This window comes from Apis laboriosa, unplaced genomic scaffold (assembly GCF_014066325.1).
Source record: "Apis laboriosa isolate Shangri-la unplaced genomic scaffold, ASM1406632v1 scaffold105_cov147, whole genome shotgun sequence".
Lineage (NCBI taxonomy): Eukaryota > Metazoa > Arthropoda > Insecta > Hymenoptera > Apidae > Apis > Apis laboriosa.
Genome location: NW_025220714.1, coordinates 1255910 through 1279857, shown reverse-complemented (window position 1 = coordinate 1279857; position 23948 = coordinate 1255910). Strand labels below are relative to the sequence as shown.

Sequence of the window (23948 nt, the reverse complement as noted above, 5' to 3'; positions counted from 1 at the left end):
GAGAGAGAGAGAGAGAGAGAGAGAGAGAGAGAGAGAGAGAGAGAGAGAATACGGTGAAACGTAGAGTAAATAATTTTTCGATGTTTGATATATATCGAAACTGAACATGAAATTACATTCTATGGAAATAGATGATGGATTTTGTTTAAAAAAATACCGATCGTTCGAATATTATAATCAATGAATTTTTATAAGTTAGTTAGCTTCGTTTACGAGAATTAATTATAGTCCAGCACTCGTATTTTTGCATTTTCTCTTAATATTGAAATTGATATTGAACTTGACCTTCGAAAGATATATCATATAAATTCTTTGATCCATTAGAAATTCCATTGTTAAATTTTTTTATTTTTGTTTCTTCGAGATTTACAATATCTGATTAATAATAATCTAAATTTAAGAAAAAAATTATTTAATTTCAACTATTACTTTACGAACACTTATTTTACAATTTTTTATAATCAATTTCAATATTTAAATTTTTATTTCTGTTTGAATTTAGAATTTATGGTTCAATTTTTTTTTTTTATAGAAATAGGATTTCATTTTTATTATCTCCTTTTATTTTTATATTAATTAATAATATTTTACAGTGCATCGTTTTTTTACGAGAAATGGGATTTATTTGTTCGCGTATGAAGTTTTTTTTTACACTCTTTGATAAATTAATACAAATCTTTTTAATCAAGTTAACTCGTTAAATTCGTTATTCACAATCATTCCTTTCTCTAACAGTCTCGTGTCCGTTCGATTTTGAATTCCATGCAATAATTTTTCGGATCAAATCCTTCTCGCGACGAGCTTCTGATAAAATTTATGAAATTCCACGTTCCCATTCCTATCACAACGAAATCTGGACAACGGGGGTACTGAAAAAGGTTCAATGTCCAATGGGAGACACGTGCGCGCACGAAGGTCAATTGACTTACGAAATACGAAATACGTGTCTCTGTATGCCGCGTTTCCAAATGCGACCACCATCCCCAAGAGGGATTTTAATCTATCTCTTCCTCTGAAAAAAAAAAATATATATATATATATATACGCGTGCGTGTATATTCAAGGAAAAGGGTCGACGAACGGGGTCGCCACGTGTGCAAAAAAAGGTGTCGCGTGAGTTATTCGATTTCACGTTCGTGGCATATATTTGCGAACGTGGGCACATCGGAAGCATTTGGTGCTCGCTTCGCTACAGTGCTTGCATATCTGACCGTATACGTTTAGGCCACGTATACACGCGCGTATATGGCAAGGCGCGAGTAAAAATGAGTGGATAACGACCACGATGAAATTCAAGTCATATTCGATCCCATTACTAGAGAAGAATTGTGTACGAATACACGCAGGTATATACACGCTCGATAAATCCATAAGTATGCTACTTTTTAACGAAAAACTAACCTAAATTATCGCTAACGCTTGTACGAAGTATGTCTATGCTTTGATAGAATATTCTTTCTTTTAGTTTCAATCCATCCATTTAATAAATCCATAAAAAAATTTACAAAATTTACACTAGAGAAGTATTATGTACGAATACATGCAGGTATACACACGCTCGATAAATCCATAAGTATGCTACTTTTTAACGAAAAACTAACCTAAGTTATCGTACGCTTGTACAAAGTATATCTATGCTTTAATGAAATATTTTTTCTTTAATCTCAATACACCATCCATTTAATAAATCTACAAAAAAATTTACAAAAATTTTACACGTTTCTTTGAATCATACATGAAAAATAATAGATTTCTTCCTTCTCGTTCTTCTAATATTAATCGTGTACCAATCAAAGAGATGTTCGCATATTTGCGAACAGAAAGTGTAGCACGTAGCTAGACCGACTCGTGCACAGAATTTCCTCTGTGAACACGCACTTATGCCTAGATGTGTGTACATACGCAAACTTGCTCATGCATACGAGTGATTGGTACACGTAGATGCGTGGGTGGGTGGCGAATAAAGGGTGGGTTTGTGGTGTAGAACACGGTTGAAACGAGGGAAAGAGAGAGAGAGAGAGAGAGAGAGAGAGAGAGAGAGAGAGAGAGAGGTGAAAGGGAATAGGTAATGACACGGGAGAAGGAGGGCTAAGAGAAACTGAGAGGAAGACGGTAAATGGGGCTGAGAAGGAAGACGGAGAAGGGAGAAAGATAAAAAGTGTGCGTGATATAGAGTAAGGAGGGAATGGGGACGGTGATAAAGATAAGGGGAAAAAAAGGAAAATAATAAAGAGAGTAAGGGAAAATGGGCGGGAGGGAGCGAAAAAGGAACAGAGAGAGAGAGAGAGAGAAAGAGAAAGAGAAAGAGAGAGAGAGAGGAGAGGCGTGTTGTGCGCACGTGCGGACCACCGCCACCTCGATCGATCCTCCTCGTTTCGAAGAGTCGTTACGAGCGGAGTACCGGTACTCTTCGAGCTCCTACTAACAGCCGTACGTCTGACAGCCATAGTGGTATATGATACTCAAAAAATTTTCAGCCAAGGAAACACTCTTTTTTCTTTTTTCTTTTTTTTTTTCTTCTACGATGGCACTTTTGTTCTTTCAAGTGCTGCCGGTCTGTTTTTTTTTCTCTCTCTCTCTCTTTCTCCTTTTTCATTTTGCACCACGACCTATTTCTTCGTAATAATATCGCTTAAAATCGTTTATTGTCCTTAAGATGGACATTTTCTTTGAGAATTTTTCTCTTTTCTCTTTAATATGTATTTGACTTCTCTCTCTCGGAGATTTGAACACCCGGTATATAGGGATACCGATATATTTATCGTAATACGATTACGATAAATCAATTTCGTAAATCGGTATCTACTTTTTTCCCTGGCTTATTTGGTGTGAAATTGATTCGAGAATCAATTGTCGTACCTCGGGTATTACTTACCGAGGAAGAAAAAAAAGTAATTCGCTTTGAAAAGGTTGTTATTAAACAGTGATAGAGAAAGAAATAACAGATATTGAATTCGGATCACGATACGAGAAATTACCTTAAGGAAATATTGCTAACCGATCGAACTCTTTTCTCCCTTTTATTGGATTTTTTTTTTTCTTTTTTACAATTCAATAAATTTATAATTGAATCGTGTAAACCCACGCGATATGAATTAAAATTGATCTACGTCTATCTACGGAGAGGAATATTTCACGTTCTATATTTCATCGAGTTAACGAATCAGAAAACGCTCGATGAAAATTAATAAAGCATACACGTTATTTTTCTTAATATGTAATACTACCGCCTGCCGAAAAGGCATAAATGAAGGTTGGGGAAGAAGACATTAATACGATGCTTCGAATAACTTAATTACCCGTTTCGAGTTAACTTTACGAACATAACAGCTGCTTTGAATGCATCGATAAATAAAAGGAAGATTAATATAAATTTAATATCTTTATAAGCAACGAATAAGCACCGGATCCGGCAGTTTAAATATAATTGCATGTATAATTTTTTTTTTTTTTATTTAGATATGCTCGTTGAATAATTGTTGAATACTACGACCAATCTTGCATTTTACATCCTTTATAAATATGAATGAGCTTCGGAAAAATATGAGCGCTCGTATGTAAAATCATCGATTATAAACGATAAAGAATTTAATTTCTTCGCATTATTCACAGATATTTACATAGTTACGTAAATTATAGTTCAAAGTTTGAAATTATATCAATATCTATCATGTGTTTTGAGGTATCGAAAAAAATTCTCTTAATAAATTTCTAACAAAATTTTCGTAAAAAATATTTCAATATTTGCAAAAAAATTTTAAAGAATTCCTCTATATTCATAATATTACGACAATTAAATATTTATCCATTAATACAATTTAAAAAAAAACTGTAGGATAACCTCTGCTCGAATTCCTTGAACCTTAATTAGACACCGGTACCGAATGACGCATGACCCTAAACTTTTAAGCCGCCGCGTATATACGTCTTCATTCTAATAAATTAATTCTATCTTGAACGTCGCGTATATTGAAATCGGACAAGAAAGTAAATGAATCACTAACTAAATAAATTTAAAGAAGCAACGGGTAAATCATACGAACGAACAGCATCATTCGTCGAGACAACTTTTTCATTTCCTCCATTTTGTTTTCAACGCACGTTTGAAAAAAAAAAAGAAAAAAAAAAAAAAGAAAGAACAAAACAAACGTTTTCAAGTCGATCGAATATCAATATCGATGTGGGTCTTGATTTATTCAGCCTCGTACGCTCCTTTCAAAGAGGCCAACGAGAGAGATATGGATGGGAAGGAAGAAATATCGACGAGCATCGTTATAATTGTGATTTCTCGCGAGTAGATCTCTCTCTCGACAGGGTGTCTTCGACGATAAAAACGACCTGAATTCTGGCGATCCTTCGATCGACAACTCATTATTTTATAACCTCGACGTAGGTACTCGCTCGAAACGGAAAAAAAGAGTAGGAATACGAGTCGTACACGAGTTGGAAAAGTCGATCGCCTGTATAATGATACGATTACATAAATTATCAATGCGTTAGAATTGAAGAAATGTTGATACGAAGTTTGTTGCTGCGAAGTATATGAAAATTTATTAACCGAATAATGTAATATGTATGGGTTCGTGTAGATGGAAATTTTAGAATGGGTTTTTTTTTCTAAATATAACTAAAAAAAATATATTTTATTATATATTTACGCATTTTTACGTAAATGGATATAATACAATGATAAGCAAGATGAAAAGTTAAAAGTAAGATTATCAAAGTTTATTATAGTTTAGAAACGATTTCTTCAATATGTTACCGACGTTCTTAATATATAATTATTCTTTAACAACGTATCAATTTAATAAGTATTATGTTTCTCTTGATTATAGCATGATAAATTACCAGAATTACGTCGACGAAGATAATAAAAACATCACGTAATAAAATACTATCAAGAGAGTATTTATCAAATTATTACACAATTTAAAATTTCAATAAAATATTTTAACATATTTGAAATAGCTAAATCAGTCGATAAGTTAAATTACGATAATTCGTACCTTACCAATTTTTTGGATTAATTAATCTATTTAATTTGTAAATATTTTTTACGTAATATAAAAATTTTAATCCGATGAAGTAAAATCCTATAAAAAGAATGGACACCTCATTATTTGATCACCGAACGCGCCCATATTTCGCACGTGTGACACGTAACGAAAGCGACGCGACAGTGCCACTCTTGTCTTCCATTTGCAGCACATTCGAAACGAGAAATCTGGTTACTTTATAAACTCGTTACGTATTGGCTGAGACAAGTGCGAGTCGACGCTTGGTTAAGCAACATCGAGGGTAATTCGCCGATATGTTTTCCCAAACCGGACGATCTTCGTATAAACTCTTATTTTAAGCTATATCATTCTCGTTTCGTACGGTTTTTAGCACGTAACCTGTATTTTAAATCAATTAGGATGCTTAAAGTAACAGCCCTGATACATAATCGAGAAGTTTCGTTCGATCCTTGAATGGTATGTGAAATATTCTTTCCAATCGTAAAAATTACCGTCGCTTTTGGCAGTTGATCACTTAACCTAACCTATATTTATCGCGGCTTAGAACTAACGTTAGACTGGTAAGTGTAAAACTAATAAGATTTCTGGAACTAAGAATAACATTAGGCTTAACCTTAAGTCTGTAGTTCTGCGTATCTAAGGAAATTTAATTATCACGAATAATCTTATTTGATGATTTCTATGAAAATTATTATCCGATTATATATATAAATGTTCAATTCATATTATATATTCATATATATATATTAACTGCATATTCTATTAATTTCTAATATGATATTCAAATACGGTTTACTTATTAAAATATTTCCTTGTTTACAATGAGGGAATATTATAATTAATAGACTAATGATATTAATATAATAACCTATAATAATTACTTTATGATGAAATATTATAATTACATTGATATATAATATAGATATTATTATGAATTTAATAACAGTTTTCTCATATTGAATTTGTTTTTAATATATAATATACGATATTAGATCAATCAGTTAATCTTATATTAATTATATCATGATACTTCTAGTAACGTTTCAATCTTCGTTTATTAATTATTAAATAGCAATTAATGTTAAAAATAGCCGATTATAATAATGCCAATTATAAAACGATAGAAATTAATTACATTAACGACACACAATACAATAATCAACAGCAATCATTTCATTTCCAACTATAGTTATTGAAAAACAAAATAAAAATCCTTTAATCTATCTTTATCTACCATCGAAATATCGATTCATTCGAGTAACTTTTATTCGCTTTTATTTCACGACTCGAAGAAAATAAATTCATTTAACGGACAAGAGACTCGAGCGCAAGCTCGATAATAAATTTATCAGTGGTTCTCGGTGAAAGGACGAGTAGCTTTAATTCCGAGGAAAATTGAACATTGACCGTGTCTCGTTATACCACTCGATATCTCGCGAGTAAAAAGAGGGTAAAGCGAGATAAAATAGAGAAGGAAATGACAAAAGTAACACTCGGATTGATGTAATTACCGGGCGTGGCGGGGGTTAATTTGCATTTCGATGCAATTACGATTCATAATCCCGTTTTCGTCGATGTCTGTGAAACTCATCGGGGCGTTATTGTTATAAACGGCGCGCGTTTCCGACTCGTCGTGTCTCGCGTATCGAATGTTAATTCGACGACGCGCATTCCGGGGCCGTCCATGTCTTTTATCGTTGTTTTATGACGTTGGTGGACGTAAGCGCGACGCAACCGGCGTCGTTTTCCTTTTCGTTTTAATTGAATTATTCAGGATCGATCGGCCGCCGAAGGATTACCCCCCCTAGAGATGATTACATTCTCCGTTATTACTCGGTAGAACATTTATCGCGCGAAATGAAAACTGCTCAATACTTTATATATTTAATTTTTATTTAGAAATATATATATATATATATATATACACATATATGAGAGAAAATTAATTTTTTAGAAAAATTATTTATTTGAGAACGAATTAGTATTATTATTCGATATAAGTAAAAATCATGGAATAAATTGAAATAACAGTCTGTTTTATTACGATTTAATTTTATTACGATCTTAAAGTTTGTTTCTATTTAATTATTAATTTGTTACGTGATATTTTACATCGTGTGTACAGATATATAGTTCAACTTGGTGAAACCATGCAAACAAAAAAAAAAAAAAAAGAAAGAAGTGACATTTAGTAAATACATTTATATTCGATCAATTTCACTCGACGTTACGTAATTCCCAACTTGTATGAATTTTATACGAGAATCGATAAAATTCTCGAATAAATGAAAAAGATTAGAATCGAGTATTATTTTTAATAATACGTCCATTCGATTGTTAGCTTTTACAGTTATTACGTTTGCTACAATTGTAAAAAATGAAAATGTGTCATTTGAAATTTTAATGAATATATGCAAAAGTGTCATTGCTATATGTAAATTTCAGGTCAACGTTTTGAATTTCTTTTCTTTATATAATAAGAAACGTTGAGAACAATTATATTGTTCACGCGTCAATTAAATTTTCAAACTATTCGTTGCTTCTATAAGGATACATAAATAACGTGAAAAAAATTGATTGAATAATTCCTTAATCTTGAAATTAAATCTCTCAATTTTTTTCCTCTTTATTCGTCGATAATTTGCATCGATAATTTTGCGGTTCGCAAAACAATCTATCGTGCTCCACACACGCACGATGCTCGGCGGCCATGATAGTAGAATCTGTTATAGTAGAATTCGTTCAGGGTCGATGGAAAAAAATGTGCTTACACACTTGCAGTCACGCTTCGCTGTACGCTCGACATTTTGTACACGCGACGTGACTATTTGTTGCCAGGATTCGCCTCGAGATTATACTTTACTCGAGTTGTTTCGTCCGCCAGTTTTGTCTCTCGTGTGTAATGCGTAGAAGTTATGTGTTGGCTGCGTATTACATTGCGAAACAGTATATTACACTATACATTAAGAGCCACGAGGCGGATGTTTTGCTGTAGCTCTTAAACAGCTGCTAAATTTGTATCACTTTTTTTTTGCTCGAAAAAAAAATAGATACATTTTATGAAAAATTTATGAAAATTTTTCTTTTCGTTGAACGATTTAAAAAAGTGTTCTGAAATTATTAAATATCTTTAAACGATGGTTTTGTTTTACATAATATTTTATAACGAGGACGAATATCAAAATATTAATTAATATCAAAATGTTATTTTATAAATTTTATTTCTGAATGCTAATGGGATAGATAAATTTATAATAGATAATTTATAATAGATAAATCTTTAAACGATAGTTTTACATAATATTTTATAACGACAACGAATATCAAAATATTAATTAATATCAAAATGTTATTTTATTTCTGAATGCTAATGGGATAGATAAATTTATAATAGATAATAATTAGTTTATAATAGATAATTTATAATAAATAAATCTTTTAACAATAGTTTTGTTTTACATAATATTTTATATATATATATATTATAATATTTTATAATAGAAAACGAATATCAAAATATCAATTAGTATCAGCATGTTATTTTATTTCTGAATGCTATGCTAATAGGATAGATAAATTTTTTCTGACATGTAGAACCACATTATTAATGATCTATCTATAACTCAAGTCCGCTTTTTTATGGTATTTAATATTCCTTTCACTTATCTTCAAATCAAACATCTACATCAAAGTATGAAGTATATCTTGTTGCACATAAACTAGACAAGGTGATAAAATATTCTTAATTCATTATAATATTTATTTCTGTAAAAAAAAAAAATTTCAAATAAAGTTGTAGACTAAAAAAAAAAAAAGTAAACTAGATGTAAACTAGATCAAACACTATAAGAAAAGAACTGTTACTTTTTTTTTTATTTTTTTTTTTTTTAATATATTGTCGACCTTCGGTTCACTCAATGATTTATGCATCGAGATATCGCTCATTCCTTTTTAACTTCATTTAAAATCAGACAGGCCAATTACTCCATATTCATCGGCAAAAATATTTTTTTTTTTTCTTTTTCTCTAATATTTTTTACTTGCAGAAAATAAGATTAATCGCAATACTGTAATTGACTACAATTTTCGCAATATTAGATCAATTAAAACGGTATTTTCACTTGGCCTGGTAACTTGGTAAACACTCTTGGTAAAGTAAAAATCACGGTCATCGCCTACGCGCCTCTCGAATATCCATGCAAGAATTCATTGTAAAAAAAATAAGTAATCGTACGATCTTGTTTCTTGGTTTACAGCCAGAAGAGGCAGCAACAACACCACCAACAGCACCAGCAACAACAGAATCAACACAGCCAGCAGCAGCAACAGCAGCAGCAACAACAACAACAACAACAACAACAACAACACAAACAAAATCATCATCATCAACAACAACAACAACAACATCAGCATCAACATCAACATCAACAACAGCATCAACACCAGCACCAACACCAACACGCCTCCTGGCACAGGACCACCTTGGCGTCCTGACCACAGTGACCTTGACCCTGACCACAGGTCGAGTAGTCCTGATAAAAGAGAGGAGAGAGCATTCTTCCCGCTGTTGGCCGAAACGCGATCGATCGTCGCGACCTCTTCTTTCGCGGTTCGATATTCGAGAGAAGAAGAAGAAGAAGAATAAGGAGGAGGAGGAAAAGAAGAAGGGAAGGAGGAATCAATCAAAACCGCCGTCAAATACCAAAAGAATGCTCCACACGACCGGTGTTCCTACAAACTTTGAACATTCTCTTCGTCGACCTATTCACCGCGATACTCTTCGTCGAAAGACCTTCTCTTTGATCATCGTCGCTGCACAAATTTCCCGTGTTCCACGATAGTGAGCCGCCATTGCTGTGCTCATCGTGATTTCCTCTCCATAGAGAACTCTCTCTCTCTCTCTCTCTCTCTTTTCCTCTCTGTCTATTCCATTTTCTCTCCGTTTCTCTCTAAGCGAGTCCGTTTGTAGAAGACTCCGCTTTTGCGTAGGTACGATCGTATCTTCATTCGTGTTTTTTCGATTCTTTCTCCCTCTCGCGGTCTTTTCTTTCATTCGCGAAAAAAAAAAAAAAAAAAAAAAAAAAAAGAAAAAAGAAAAGCATTCAACGCTTCGCCTCGATTTGACTTCGACCGACATATCCCGGATATCGTATGATTATTCTACGCTGCGTAGAAACTAACAGAGAGACTCGTTTCAACAGGATTTTTCCATTCATCGTGAATTTTTATCGCTTCGCTTGAAACGATTTGTTTGGTGTAGAGATACATATGTTATTTTCCTTTTTTAGAATTTGCATTTGGAGCTGCGTTGATTTTTTTTTTTTTTTTTTTTTGATTCGTTCGAGTCAAAAAGCTCCCCTTTTCATCGATTTATCCCTCGATCTTGGATTGTTTAATCGTACTTTGCGAGAGTTAACAATTATTAAACAGTGTGCAATTAGCGAACGCCGTGACGAAAATATATAAATACCATATCACAGATATATATTTGAGATATCGTTGGATCTTTCATCGAATCGATGAAAGTTTATTTTCTCTTTTCTTTTCTCTTTTTTTTTTTTTTTTTTTCTTTGAAGAACAAAATATTATCGCATCGAATTGGAAGAAACTCGAAGACTCACGTTCTTTGTCCTCGTGAGACAGCGAGTGTAATAGTGACTCATTCGTTCCTTCTAGAAGAAATAGATCGATCCAAGTTGTAGCGAGTAGCGAAGAAAAAGAAAAGAAAAAGGTATTTAACCGCTAAACGATAGGGCGTTAAGATCGTAATAGAGATAGAAGCGCGCGGAGCAGAATGTAAATAAAAGTTCGCGTGTTTATCGTGATGTGTAAGAAGTAAGTGCAATGTATCATAAGTGAATGTAATTTCATAGAATTTTGATGGAAACTGTACAATACGTATCTGTAGGCGAAGAACTCGCATAAAGATGCGCGTTGTCTTTGAGCGAGCACAGTGAGATCGTTGTTTCCGTTTCGAACAAATTTCGCATACGTTCGCCATCATCCTTCCACTCGTGCGATTTAAAATATTACATTGACTATTACATGTCAAAAAATTCCTTCGTTTCATTTTTACATATTATTATTAATTCTCTAGTTAATTCAATTTATCGACACCAACGTAACGAATACGTTCACGATTTCGAAGCGTTAAATAATATCGATTTCAATATATAATCGTTGCTTAATGTGGAAACATCAGAATTGAAATCAATTGTGTATTATTTGTACAAACGAGAATCGTTTAAACCCTCTACGATAATTTGTTGGGAAAAAAAAAATGATAGTTCCAGTGATTCAACAATTATCGTTATCAATCAAATTAGACGATTCTCGTCGATTGCGTTACAACAATTTAAAAATTACTTAATTCAAAGTTGATTGTAAGCTTCTTCTTCTATATTTTATTTCGTTCTTTTTCCACGAATAATCGATAATTTCAATATTGTTGTTGTACCCGAGTATTGTTATTAATTAATTATTTCTCACTATAAATAACTATTTTCTCGAGCAATGTAGCCGAGTGATAATGAATAACGCATTATAAGCGGCGCAACGTGCAATAGTTTTTAATTCGATCATTTCACATGAATCGTCACGGCGATCGTGAACCCTTCTCACGATCCTTGCAGCGGAGACAATTAATGCGATACGTACGATCGTTTATACATTCTGTATCCATGTCGAGTTTACATGCGATATCTCGATTACGTTAATGTCTATGGAAATTAACACATTGAGAATTTAATTTTAACACGATAAGAGAAAATAATAATAATAATAATAATAATAATAATCTCGGCCAATGTCGATAAGAGTTAAAAAAAGTTTGTCGTTAAAAAAAAAGAAAAAAAAAGATTTATTTAAAATTGAATGATTTAAACTTGAATGAGAGACGGAAATTCCTTTTTCCTCAAGTATCTTAAGCGCTTAAAAAAAAATCAATAAAGCCAATGCTTTCGTATCGCTGCTCACGAAGAACTTAATATAGCTATGACTAATTAGGTCAAATCAATTTTTTTATAATCTACATCCGTTAACGTTTTAAATTGTCCCATGAACTAGTTTGTCACGATAATATTCCTCGTGATAATATATTATAATTTATTAAATATCAAATTATCAATCAGTCAGGAGAAGTATAAAGATGAGTGAAAAGAGAAGGAAAATTGTATCGAATATTTTTTATTTATTAAGATGCAATCAGTTTTTTTTTTTTTTTCAAATTAAACGAGAGAATTCTCGTCGTGATAAATATCGTGTCATTTCTATCCTCTGTTGAATCATCTCAAGTGCAAAGTATTTTGTTCATGAAAGGACTTCTTCGAATTATCGATTATCTGAAAATTTATTTGCTTTACTTTCGCGTGTAAACTCGATAAATCGGATTACAGTTGTGAATCGTTACCTTATGCGATCACGATTAAGTATCGAAAGAACGGGGAAAAAAAAAAAAAAAAGAAAGAAGGAAATGTGAGTAAATGCGCGTCTGAAATGACGAAAACAGGTGCTATTCGATAAGTTAAAAAATAAAAAAAAAGAAGAAGAAGAAGAACGATAAAGTATTTCGATGAAGAAAAGAAAAGGCAAAGGAAGAGGCGAGATATTATAGATAGATCTTTTTAGGTAGAGAAAATATTTTGCATAATGTACACGCAATTGTATCAAAATATCCACGATCCGAGTGTACCTATGCATTCATGAAAAAAAAAAGAAACGCCCCCCTTGAAATATTCCTCGGTATTTGTCGTTTGTCGCATTGCGAGGTTGATTAAAAAAAGAAATATTTGTATATTTTACTTATTGCGACGAAAATATTCGTATTGATTAACGATTGAAGGGAATTTTTTCCAAAAAGGATGTATAGATGATCGAATTTACGATATAAAAATTATCCTCGAGAGAAATAGTCAATAGTTAGAATTTGAAGATAATTCTATGGTTTGAAGTATTGTATAAACGTTTTAAACGGGCCATGTATATTTATAGCGAAAATCGATCGCTACGTCACTTCCACTTTGCCTTGAATCTGACAAAGTGTACGTACGTATAATAAAATTATTCAGATCCTTAGTTTTAACTCGAAGAAGAAGAATTATATTGTATCGTGTATATAAATCCGTTTTTAATTAAATTTTATTTGGTTCGTGAGAATGATTTAAAAAAAAAACATATATATATATACATAATATATATATTGATTAAAAATGCGTGAATAGAACATCAATTGTAAAGAAACTCGCAAATGCGTGGAAGCCGGCAAATACCGAGAAAGACGTTGTCAAAGAGAATTCGATTAACTCGGCTGCGACTGGAATAAGAAAAGGAAAAAAGAAAAAAAAAAAGAAAAAAAAAAAAAAAAGAAACCCGACATCGATACGGGACGAGGTTTTCAATAAACGGAATTGTATACTATTAAATGCGCGTATCTCCAAAATAGATGATGCAATTCGATGTCCGATTATATGTTCCCGATTTGCAGTTAACAGGTTGCCGTATATCATTCTGTTTTCCTAACGAATCATACTTTCCATGATTTATGGATGAAGGAAACGTTCTGTATCACGCAAAGTCAAACGAGCGCGTTAAATAATTCAACAACGTTCCATATATGCTACATTCTTAACGAGTGTATGAAGAAACGTAGTGGTGCTCGATAGAAATGAGCAAATATATATATATATATTATATCTGCTCTTCTGGTAAAACATCGTTTCGTCGAAACGATTCGGAATAATGTAATATATTTTTTTATCGATTATCGATAAGAAGTTTACAAAGGTAAAAATTCTGTTCAAAAATTTCATCTTGAATTGTAATAGATGTGATTAATTTAATTATCGGTTAAATATGTTTTAAATAACGAATTTATAAAAAATGTTTGAATATTTGAATATTTGAATTTTTTTTTTTCTGGAAAATAGAAAGTAGAGGTAGAAAATATATATTTTAATTTTTAAACGAGAATTGAAGATACTTTTTACAATAATAACGGAGAGAACGTATATTTTTAATTATGAAACGAAAACTATTTTCTCTTTAATATTGCTAAAGAATATTGTTACTTTCTATAAAGGTAACTTTTTCTAGCAGAAATTTAAAAAGAAAAGAAAAATAAGAAAATAATGTTATTTTCTAATGTAGCAACAAACTATTAAAAAAATATTTTTTAAGATATGCAGAAAAAGATATCCTTATTCTATATCATGGAAACGATCTTGAATTATTTTTATTCAGACAATTATGATTAAGAAGCATTTAGATAGAGACTGAAAAGAGACTGCTCGACATCGTGTTCACTGCGATCGTGGTTCAAAATATTAACTATCATCTCCTACCCTCGATATCCACGTGGCACGTGGAATGTATAGATTTATACTTGTTTGTTTATTTATTGTTAGGTAGCAAACATGAAAAAAATGGCGAATAAAATGTTCGCGGTACAGAGAGAGGAGCCAACTTTTAGATCAACCTTGACTGTTTAGCCTTTAGATTTTATTAGCTTTATAAGAATGACTAAAACATTATTTTGTTGATATATATATATATATTGTACGACACATTATTGATTATAAATCATAAATAATCTGTAAATATACGAGACCAATGCAATATGTTTTATGTTTTTAAAGAAATTATTCACATAATCCTTATACCATTAAATTTAAATATTAATTGTTCGATATATATATTTCGATAGCTTGATATAATTTATTAATAAATTATTATTAAAAAATATAATTTTACTTATTTGTTTAAAAAGATAATATTTTAACTTAATGCAAAATATATATACTATGTACTTTTTGTATAAATATCAGAAACGCTAAAATATGTGTTATGTACTTTATACAATATGTAAATTCTGTAAAAAAAATCCTTTGTAAGTTTTAGTAAAAACACGTAAAATTGTAATTTAGGAGACTTTTCTATTTTTTTTTTTTTTTTTTTTTTTTTTTTTTTTTTTTTTTTTTTTTACTATATTACGAATATATTACGAATTTTTCTTATTTATTTTTGTTATTAAATTAATAATGAAAATTTTCGCGTTATTAAAAATACTTTTTTAATACGATCTTTTACAGAAAACAAATATACATTCGTAAAACATTTGTTCTACGTCTTATTAAATTTAAAATTGGCGCTATTCTATCATACGTATATCGTGAGATTGATTATTCATTCCTTTAAATTATTTTTAATTTCAATATAAATAAAATCAATTTTTAAAAGTGTTATAGGTGTCGGTATTATATTACATTTATAAATAATAATAATATTGCATTATAAAAGAAAAATATATAAAGCAAAAAAATATAAGTGAGAAATAACCACATATATCGTGCAGCGGCCATTTTGTTGGGAACACGCGCGCGCGGCTTGGCCACAAACGAAAAATAGTCTGAGTACAGTGTGCTACGAGTACGTACAATTTTTCTGGTGTGTGAATCGTTTACATTATTTTTTGCAAAAAATCGTCTTATAAACTTGAATAAAGTGACAATTAATATCGTGTTCGTCTTTCTTGAAAGGCGTCGCTGTCAAAGAAACGTGCAAACGCGTTTGATTGGTCGAAACAAAAAAATCCGCGAAGATACAGATTACATGAAATGCTACATAATGCGACGCAAATATACCAATATGTATAATGATTGGCTTAAACTATTTCATGATGTTCTTTCGAATGAAAAATACGAATGTATAAGTATCTGAATCGTGAATGTTCAACATGCGTATAATAGTAAGTAAATCAGAAGTAAGCATGTCGGTTTACTATAATGTATGACGCACAGGAATACATGCATGCACACATAAACGTACACTTCAAAGAGGTAGAGGTCACTAGCCTTACGTACCACGGGGTCGTGTTCTCATTTTGCTTCGGTATCGTGAAAACTTCTTTTAAGTATATTGCATATTGTCTTGATCAGATTGTTTCCGTGACCGTCAGCCATAATGTAAAAATAAGCGTACTCTTTGAAAGAAATAGAAAGAGAAAAAAAGACAAAGACAGAAAACAGGGTTGATTGACACGTCCCTGTGACTTTACTCTTCTAGTGTACAGTATTTTATGTGTCTTCTCGATTTATCTTTTTCTCTTTAATATTGGTTACATTGCACATGATTACATTACATTGTTCTTTTATTCTTGTGCTCTTTTGATTCACTATCGTAATCGAATTGTCAAAGAAAGATATAAGTGAGGTTATGAACGTGTCAGCCAATGTTATACTTCGATGGTGTCGTTAAATAACTTTCAAATCAAATAAATGTTACAATTTATTTCTAAAGTGCTTTTCATATTGTGAATATAAAGTGTATTTATTATTAAAAAGTGAAACGCAATATAACAAAAGGTAATTCATATATTTAAAGTAATTGTTATAACCTTTTGTTAAATATTATTATTGGTTGGCAAAACACGGTAAAAATATAATATATAAATAAACTACATCCCTTTTATATAAACTATGACATTTTAATGTGATTTATAATTTAATTATTCGTAAAATAGTCAATATTAAATTTTATTTCTGCAAATAGAAATGGTGATATAAAGTTTGAGACATCATTTACGCAGAAAATAATTTCTTTAAACTTTAATTACTACAATTTTTACTACAATGTTATTACTTAATAGATAAAATTTTTGCATCATTTCAAATAATGAACAAAGATGATGAATAGAATATCGATATAATATATATTGTAAATATATTGATATTGTGTTGTTGTTGTTATTATTATTATTATTATTATTATTATTATTATTATTATTATTATTATTTTGTTTGTAATATTATATTGTATTATAATATTTGCTATAATATTGTACGATTCTAACCTCAAACTTTTAGATAAATTCATATTAATGTAATCGCACTTACCGACCATCTGTCGATAAAAGAGATTATTAAGCAGTTATTCGTACGATATAAATGCGTTTATTTATTATATATTTATTAAATTATTGATTATATAACATTAATATATTATATTTTATTTTGCAGAATAAAAATGAAACACACAAATGGATAATATATTGCTTGAAAGAAAAACTTTATAGTTTAACTTGTCGATAATATCGTATGCTCATATGATAACATGATAACAGTGAATTTAAAATACCTCAAAAATTCATTATTACTTACATATTTATATGTATGCAAATATTGCAAATGAATCTTTAGAATATATTGATGTAAAAATGGCAGAGAATAAAATAGAAGTTATAGATTTAATAAAAACAGATAAGAAAGAAGTATTAAATAATCCTTCCACATCTACAAAAAAAGTGGAAGATAACGAAAAGCAAGATATTTCTAATAAAAATAACTTGGAGACAAATAATTCTTCTGAAAAGAATTTAAATGTAGTTACTATTATTGATGTAAAAGAAGATGAATCAAATTTAAATTCAGAAGATTTTAACAAAACTGAAAATATTTCATCTCAAAATGAAAAACATAAAAAAGAAGATGTAACAATGAATATAAGACTAAAAAAAATCGACAATGATGAAAATTCTAAAGAAATAGAAAATTCATCTTCAAAAGTTAAAGATATTAAAAATATATCAGAAGAGGAGGAAACATTGAATGAAATATTAAAAGTAGTACACGAAAATTTAAGTTCATCGGAGATTCGGCAGCTTCCTGTGGAATCCAAAAATTTAAACCAAGAAAATAAAAGTGATAGTAGTGAAGATAATAAAGAAAAAACGGACAAAGAGAAAGAAAAAGAAAACGCGAAAGAAATTGTAAATGATAAAGCGAATATTGTCATAATAAGTGAAATTGTATCATCTAGAAGAGATTCTGAAACAAAACAATCTATAGAGATTGTTGAACACATGGAAGTTGGAATTGTAGGACCTCCAACCACTGTTAGCGAGCTTATTAATGAAGAGGAATTAAGAGCAGAATCTGCATTATCGACTGATCAAAAAGTTCAGGATCATGTAGCAGAATGGGTACAGAATTCTGCTAAAGTTGAGGAATTGGTTGTAGAAGAAGATGAAACTCCTATTAATAATGCTTCACAAGAGAAGAAGAATGTAAGGGAGAAGAGGACCAGAAAAAAGAAAAATAACGATGTTCTTGCTTTACCTACTAGAAAATCTCAAAGGATTGTTAGCAACATCATCAAAAAAAGTATCAAATGGTGAGTAAAGTTTTACTATTTTTTTATATTTGTTTAATTTATATTTTTTAAATAGTAAATATAATAAGTATATGAAATATATAGATATATAAATTCGATATTTTCAATTAAATGAAACGATTCAAATAAACATAATTTTTTTTAATTAACTTATATACCAATTAAAAATATATTTTTCATATTATTTAAAACATATCATATTATTGAAAACATAGATTAATATAATAAAGATTTATAAATTTTAAAAATTTATAAAAATTTAAAAAATCGACGCGATTAATAAATATATTCAATATTTAGTAATTTTGTTTTAAAATATTAAAATTATTTTAGTAATAATTATTAAAAAAGATTAAAATACAATGTTTAATTGTATTACTTAAAAATATTATTGTTTATATTAATAACCTTGGTTTGACTTTCGTATTCTTGTTTTACCTCGAAACAACGAGAAAGCTCCATTTTACAATTAAAGCGATAACGAGTTCTCCAAACGATTATTATCAAGAGCTAAAGATTGTTTTCCATTTCGAAACGAATGTTCTCATTACACGGACATCATTACAGTACACGTTATCAAATTCCATTGGACGTCGTCATGTCGATGTTGTTGGGTTTTGGATCGACATTCCGATTACAGAATCATTCGGTTATTTTGCTCGAATTCACAAAGATACAAAGAATTCACGGTTGTATATACGTGCGCATTTCGAAAGGTATACGTCGTAATGAAGAATTGAGACACCGCGTGTAAAATCGTCTTTGTAACGAGGTTGCGCCTTGTTACCGTGCACGTTCTCCAGCGTGGAGAACGGCCGCTCACTCTGCACCGACAAATTCGATCGGCGAAAAGAGCTTCTACATTCGTCGTTCTACTTCCTTTTTTCGCCGTAATCGCCGATGCTATCCAAGATTGGCGTTATCGGCCGATAAAGTCGGGATAAGAGGAACATTGACGAGCGCGCAAACGCGCGCTAATATGTGGAATCAGAGAAGTAGGAGAGAGAAGGAAAATGAATATAGGGAGAGAAAAATATTGACCGTAGAACGATAAGCAACACGGTAGCGTCGATAACTGGATGACTATTTCTATTAATCTTCTTCTCTCTCTTCTCGTCGTATAAAATAAAAATTTATTTTCTTCCTTTTTTATTCTTAATTTCATTGGCAATTTATTTTTTCGTTCCCTTTTTATTATTATTATTATAAACATGTAACGCAACTTATCCGCGAGATAATAATGATCGGACTTCGGATATTCCGTATCGTTGCAACAGGAAACGTACAAAAAGAGCGACGATCGAGTTTGGTCGTTAACCTCTTACGCTTGGAATTGTACTTCCTCGAATTGATTGGTTACTCGGAAATCTCGCGGTCGAGCATGAATTGCCTCTTCGTATTTCGCTTATCAACCGGGCATCTTTTTCGAATTGTGCATATATTATCTAGCTCAATTGAATAAATGATTCGTTTTATTGTTTGACTATATATAACATTGAAAAAAATAGGAGAAAAAGTAACGATGGAAGAATAATACATCGATAACTGTCATTCGTATACAAGTCAACAAAAAAAAAAAAAAAAGAAAAAAAACGCGTAATAATTACGTTATCTCTTATCGTATGGCATAAAAAAATTTATACGAGCAACTTTTAAGAAACATGAAAATTAAATTACACGATCTGTTATGGATGTTTGAATTAGCTACGTTACATAAAGGTTAAACGAGACTAATATGGAGGTCGTAACACTAGCGATGACAATCTTCTGAATTAACGTTCATTTCTATTTACCACACTTATAATAACTGATATTCATAATATTCACGGTAAGGGTAGTAGAACGATTTAACGATCTTCTTTAAATGTATCGAACATAACGAACGTAAATGTCAAGAGTATTTCAAGCACGAGAATAATATATCGGAAAAAGACTTTCAAACGTATTTTCACTCATGATTTTTTAAAACTTTCAAATATCCAATAAAACATTGTCACAAAAAGATATTTTGAAATTACTTTTATGGCTTATAAAATAAATATATATTCTATTCAAAATGGTATCTAACCCATTAAAAGCGAACAAACAAAGCAAATATTTCCTCCACGTTACCTGCAAATGCTTGTCTCAAGGGCAAAATTAACTACCTTACGTTAATCCATCCGATATCCATCGAATTCTTACCGCTCTTTACCGCAACCGATTCCATTACGTATCCAAGATGTACACGATGTACATTATACATATATACGATAGATCTGTTAGAAACTCGTCGTCGATCTCCCGTAATTAATCGTATTCATCGGTCGGAAAGAGGCGTTCGTATATTCTCGATCTGGTCCCAGGCCAAGGCTGCTGGTCTCGCAACCCCGCAGCCTCGGATGAAAGTGGAGCGGTGTGTGCGAGTCTGAGAGGGGCGTTAATCCCTGCGAACGGTACCATAGAAACGGTACCGGTGGGGTCGTTACGTGCAGACCGGCGGCGTCGAGCCACCACTCTACCGGGCTACTACACTCCGCCGGTACCAGATACACGGGCGGCGTGCGTGCGAGAGAGAGGCCACGATATAATCCAACCCAAGGCCCCCCTAAGAAAAGGGGAAGGTCTTCTTTGTCCCTCGGTCCCTCGGGCGAAGGACCGCGCGGCCAGATGTCGGCTCACGATCCTTGCGACTGTGCGTCCGCCCGTCCACATGCGCTCTCACTCCATTCGTCTACTCACGCGCTTCCTTATCGGCGCGCGCATGTGTGAGTGCGTCCGTGTGCACGTATACCCTCCTACGTAGGCGTACGCACGCGTATGTCACTCCTCTCGTCCCGTCCACGCTCACGGGTATTGCGTATCCTTCGTGGGTATTTTTGGTGGCGGCCGGTTGCCTTGGTCGTATATAGGAGCACGCGGTTCTCTCGACGCTACAGTCCTCGCCCTCTTTCGATAATGCTTTCCTTCTTTCCTTCCTTCCTTCCTTCTTTCCGTTGGTAGACGAGGGTGAGCCGAGCTTCTCGATTTTATCGTGCAATATTACGGCAAATTATGCGATAAAATTGTGCGAATGCGAACGAGAGAGGAGAAAAATTTCATTATAATTTTTAGCAAATTTCTTTTTCTTTTTTTCTTCTTCGTAAATATACACGGTGTATATATTGACGGTAGTAAGTCCGTGCTTAACAGCCCTTCGGGCGAGAGATGATTCTTCGGGCGTGCGTACTGGTACCAGCTCGATGGTGGAGAGCATTCTCCATTTACCCGTGAGAGAGGAGAGTGTTTCTCGCTCGTACCATCGAGGCCCCTTTCTCGTTAGTGTATAACGGATCTTTCCAGGAATTTTCTAGGTATATACCACGAGTTGGTGGTACGGTTCGCCGATCCAGCTTGCTTCCTTGCGCGGCCTTGAAGAGGTTTTTGGTACCTGAGACCATAGAAATGCTTTGTCTCGGAGGGATAAGACGTTGGGGATTCGTTTCGATGGGGATTTCAAAACCTTTCCAAAGCTTTTCAGAATATATCCTGTACATAATATTTTAAACAAAGCGGACCACCAATTCGTAATACCTCTTTAAAGTCGTAAATAATTATTGTAATTGTACCGTAAAACTTGTCCTTTCGAGAAACTTCTCGAAAAATTGTTCGACACGTTCGCCCATTTTGATTTACGACTTGTCTATCACTCCTTTGAAGGACCTTTCGAGAAAAACGGTACCACAGGTAATTTTCCTATTTCAAGTCGATTCTTCCGGTTGGATAGAAAAATTCGAAAAAACACTAACCAAGACATCGTCCACCGAACACGATCCTTCCTGTGCAGGTGTTGAAAACCAGATAGCAAAATTGGATACCAGATCTCGTAGAAGAGAAAAATCGTCGATCGGTTCGATCTATCGTGTGTAAATTCGTGTGAAACTGGAAACTGTAGAGGATTGTTTGTTAAAGCTGTTAGAGCTCGAACGAAAGGAATTATAGTATACTCCCTCGAGCATCCCCTTTAATTAGACCGTTTTAACCGGTTTTCGGGTAAAGAAACGAAAGAAAATCTCTAAGTAAACTTTCTATAATATTTCAACGTTGCTTCTCGATAGCGGGAATGGAGAAAGGGGAAAGGGTGGGGATAGATTCGGGGTAGCAAGTAGGCAGGCAGCCTTGCTGCCGGTTCCCAACAAATAAATCATTCCTCTTGAACCGCGTCGTTTGACACGGAGGTGGCCATCTGCAGCCTCAAGTGAAAGATCTCTCGGGTGTGCGTGTCAAGGTTGAACGAATACAACAGGGTTGAAGCGCAATTATCATATAGATTATTCGAGAGCGCATCCTCTCTCGTATCCTTCGGATATCTGGCAACAGGTAATAAATAAAATATCACCGAATGCCACGTAATCTCTGCGATATCCTTGCCTTGGTGTTCCTCCTCCCCTCCTCCCATTTGTTGTAGGCAGGCGAGATAGAAATCGAGAACGAAGACAGAGGCGTTATTATCATAAACACAACAGTCAGCGGTCGTGAAGCGATTCTGTTGGGGGGAGGGGAGAGGGAATATCCGAGTGGAAGAGAGAAAGAGAGCAATATGGGGAAAAGGGAAATAAAAGAAAGAAAGAGAGGGAAAAAAAAAATCTATTGTTAGATCTCGACCTCGGAGAGGAGTTAGTTTGGCGCGAGGAGAAGGTGACGTTTTCATTGGTCTTTGATCTTTGGTATCCTGGTAACGCAGCGATGACGTCATCCGGTGATCCAAGCCCGGTCGGTTACCATCCGTTACCATCGTGCAACACCAACCCTCGGGCGTGCCTTCCAGCCCCTGTGCGTTTCACCACCACGGTCAACCCCCTCCTGGAAATCTCCCTCGCAATTCCGCCCTCCAAACGGGCTCTGACCCCTCTCGCGCTATCGCGTTTTGTAGCAATAACGAGAGGGAGGAAGAAAGAGTGGAGCTTTCTCCTCGGCGCGATATGGGTTCCATGGGTTCCATCTTCCTTTCAACCCTTTCGCTTTCGTGCTCGAGGGGGGGGANGGGGGGAAAAAAAAAAAAAAAAAAAGATACCGAGTTTTTTTTTTTAACTTCGCTCGAGAAAAAACTTTATCCGTCCTTCTCTACCTTACCGACGATATCGATCGGTCGCGTATATGTTAAGGGGATATGGGAGAATGTTCGATATTGTTCTATTCGTTTCGCTTTCGTTGTTCTAGACTTTAACGTTTCGTTAAGCGAGCGACTTCGATGCGACGCCGGAGCGATTTTGCAACTGTCGGTGTCGGTGGTGCTCTTCTCCTCTCCTCGATGATTATATTGCTTTCTCCTCGAGATTCGATCGTTTGTTATTTTTAGGTAAATATTCGCGAGGAATAATTTCGATCTCTCGTCCGCGGTACATCGATCCTCCAGCTTCTTCCGAAAATTAATTTAATGTCGCGTAATAAACGTCCGATTTACGCTCAATAAAAACGGCATTGAGCGTATTTCCTCGACCCGCGTTTCTTATTTGAGGAGAATTTGTTTCTTCGAATTTATATCGACGACATGCACGAGACGAGAAAAGATAGACATTTTTACAAATGTGACGATGGCAATTTAAATTCTAATTCTGCTTCTGTTTGTAACAAAGTAGAATTAAAAGCAACTGATGTTTTCTTTTTTTATAGTTCACATATATATATATATATATATATATATAGAACTCGACAATTTTGGTCGACTGGTTTAATGCAGAAGCAACAGGCGCTGTTTCGTTCGTTCGTTCCCTGATACTACTCGTCAAACTCGAATACAAAACT

General features: G+C 33.1%; 2 protein-coding genes across 3 annotated transcripts in view; both read left to right on the top strand.

Moving 5' to 3' along the window:
• LOC122710455 overlaps positions 1-9515 on the top strand; it is a 23286-nt gene extending 13771 nt beyond the window's left edge. Inside the window, exons 2-3 of the mRNA XM_043928322.1 lie at positions 9278-9355; positions 9497-9515. Of these exons, the coding sequence (XP_043784257.1) occupies positions 9278-9355; positions 9497-9515 (97 nt within the window). The remainder of the gene's footprint in view (positions 1-9277; positions 9356-9496) is intronic.
• Positions 9516-15462: 5947 nt separating this feature from the next.
• The window catches only part of LOC122720870, a 32442-nt gene continuing 23956 nt past the window's right edge, over positions 15463-23948 (top strand). The window contains exons 1-2 of one of the 2 annotated variants that reach the window (XM_043947927.1): positions 15463-15762; positions 17033-18185. In XM_043947927.1, the coding sequence (XP_043803862.1) occupies positions 17182-18185 (1004 nt within the window). In that variant the 5' untranslated portion in view covers positions 15463-15762; positions 17033-17181. Of the gene's footprint in view, positions 15763-15876; positions 16379-17032; positions 18186-23948 lie in introns of those variants that run through there. The other variant, XM_043947919.1, reaches the window with a different exon arrangement.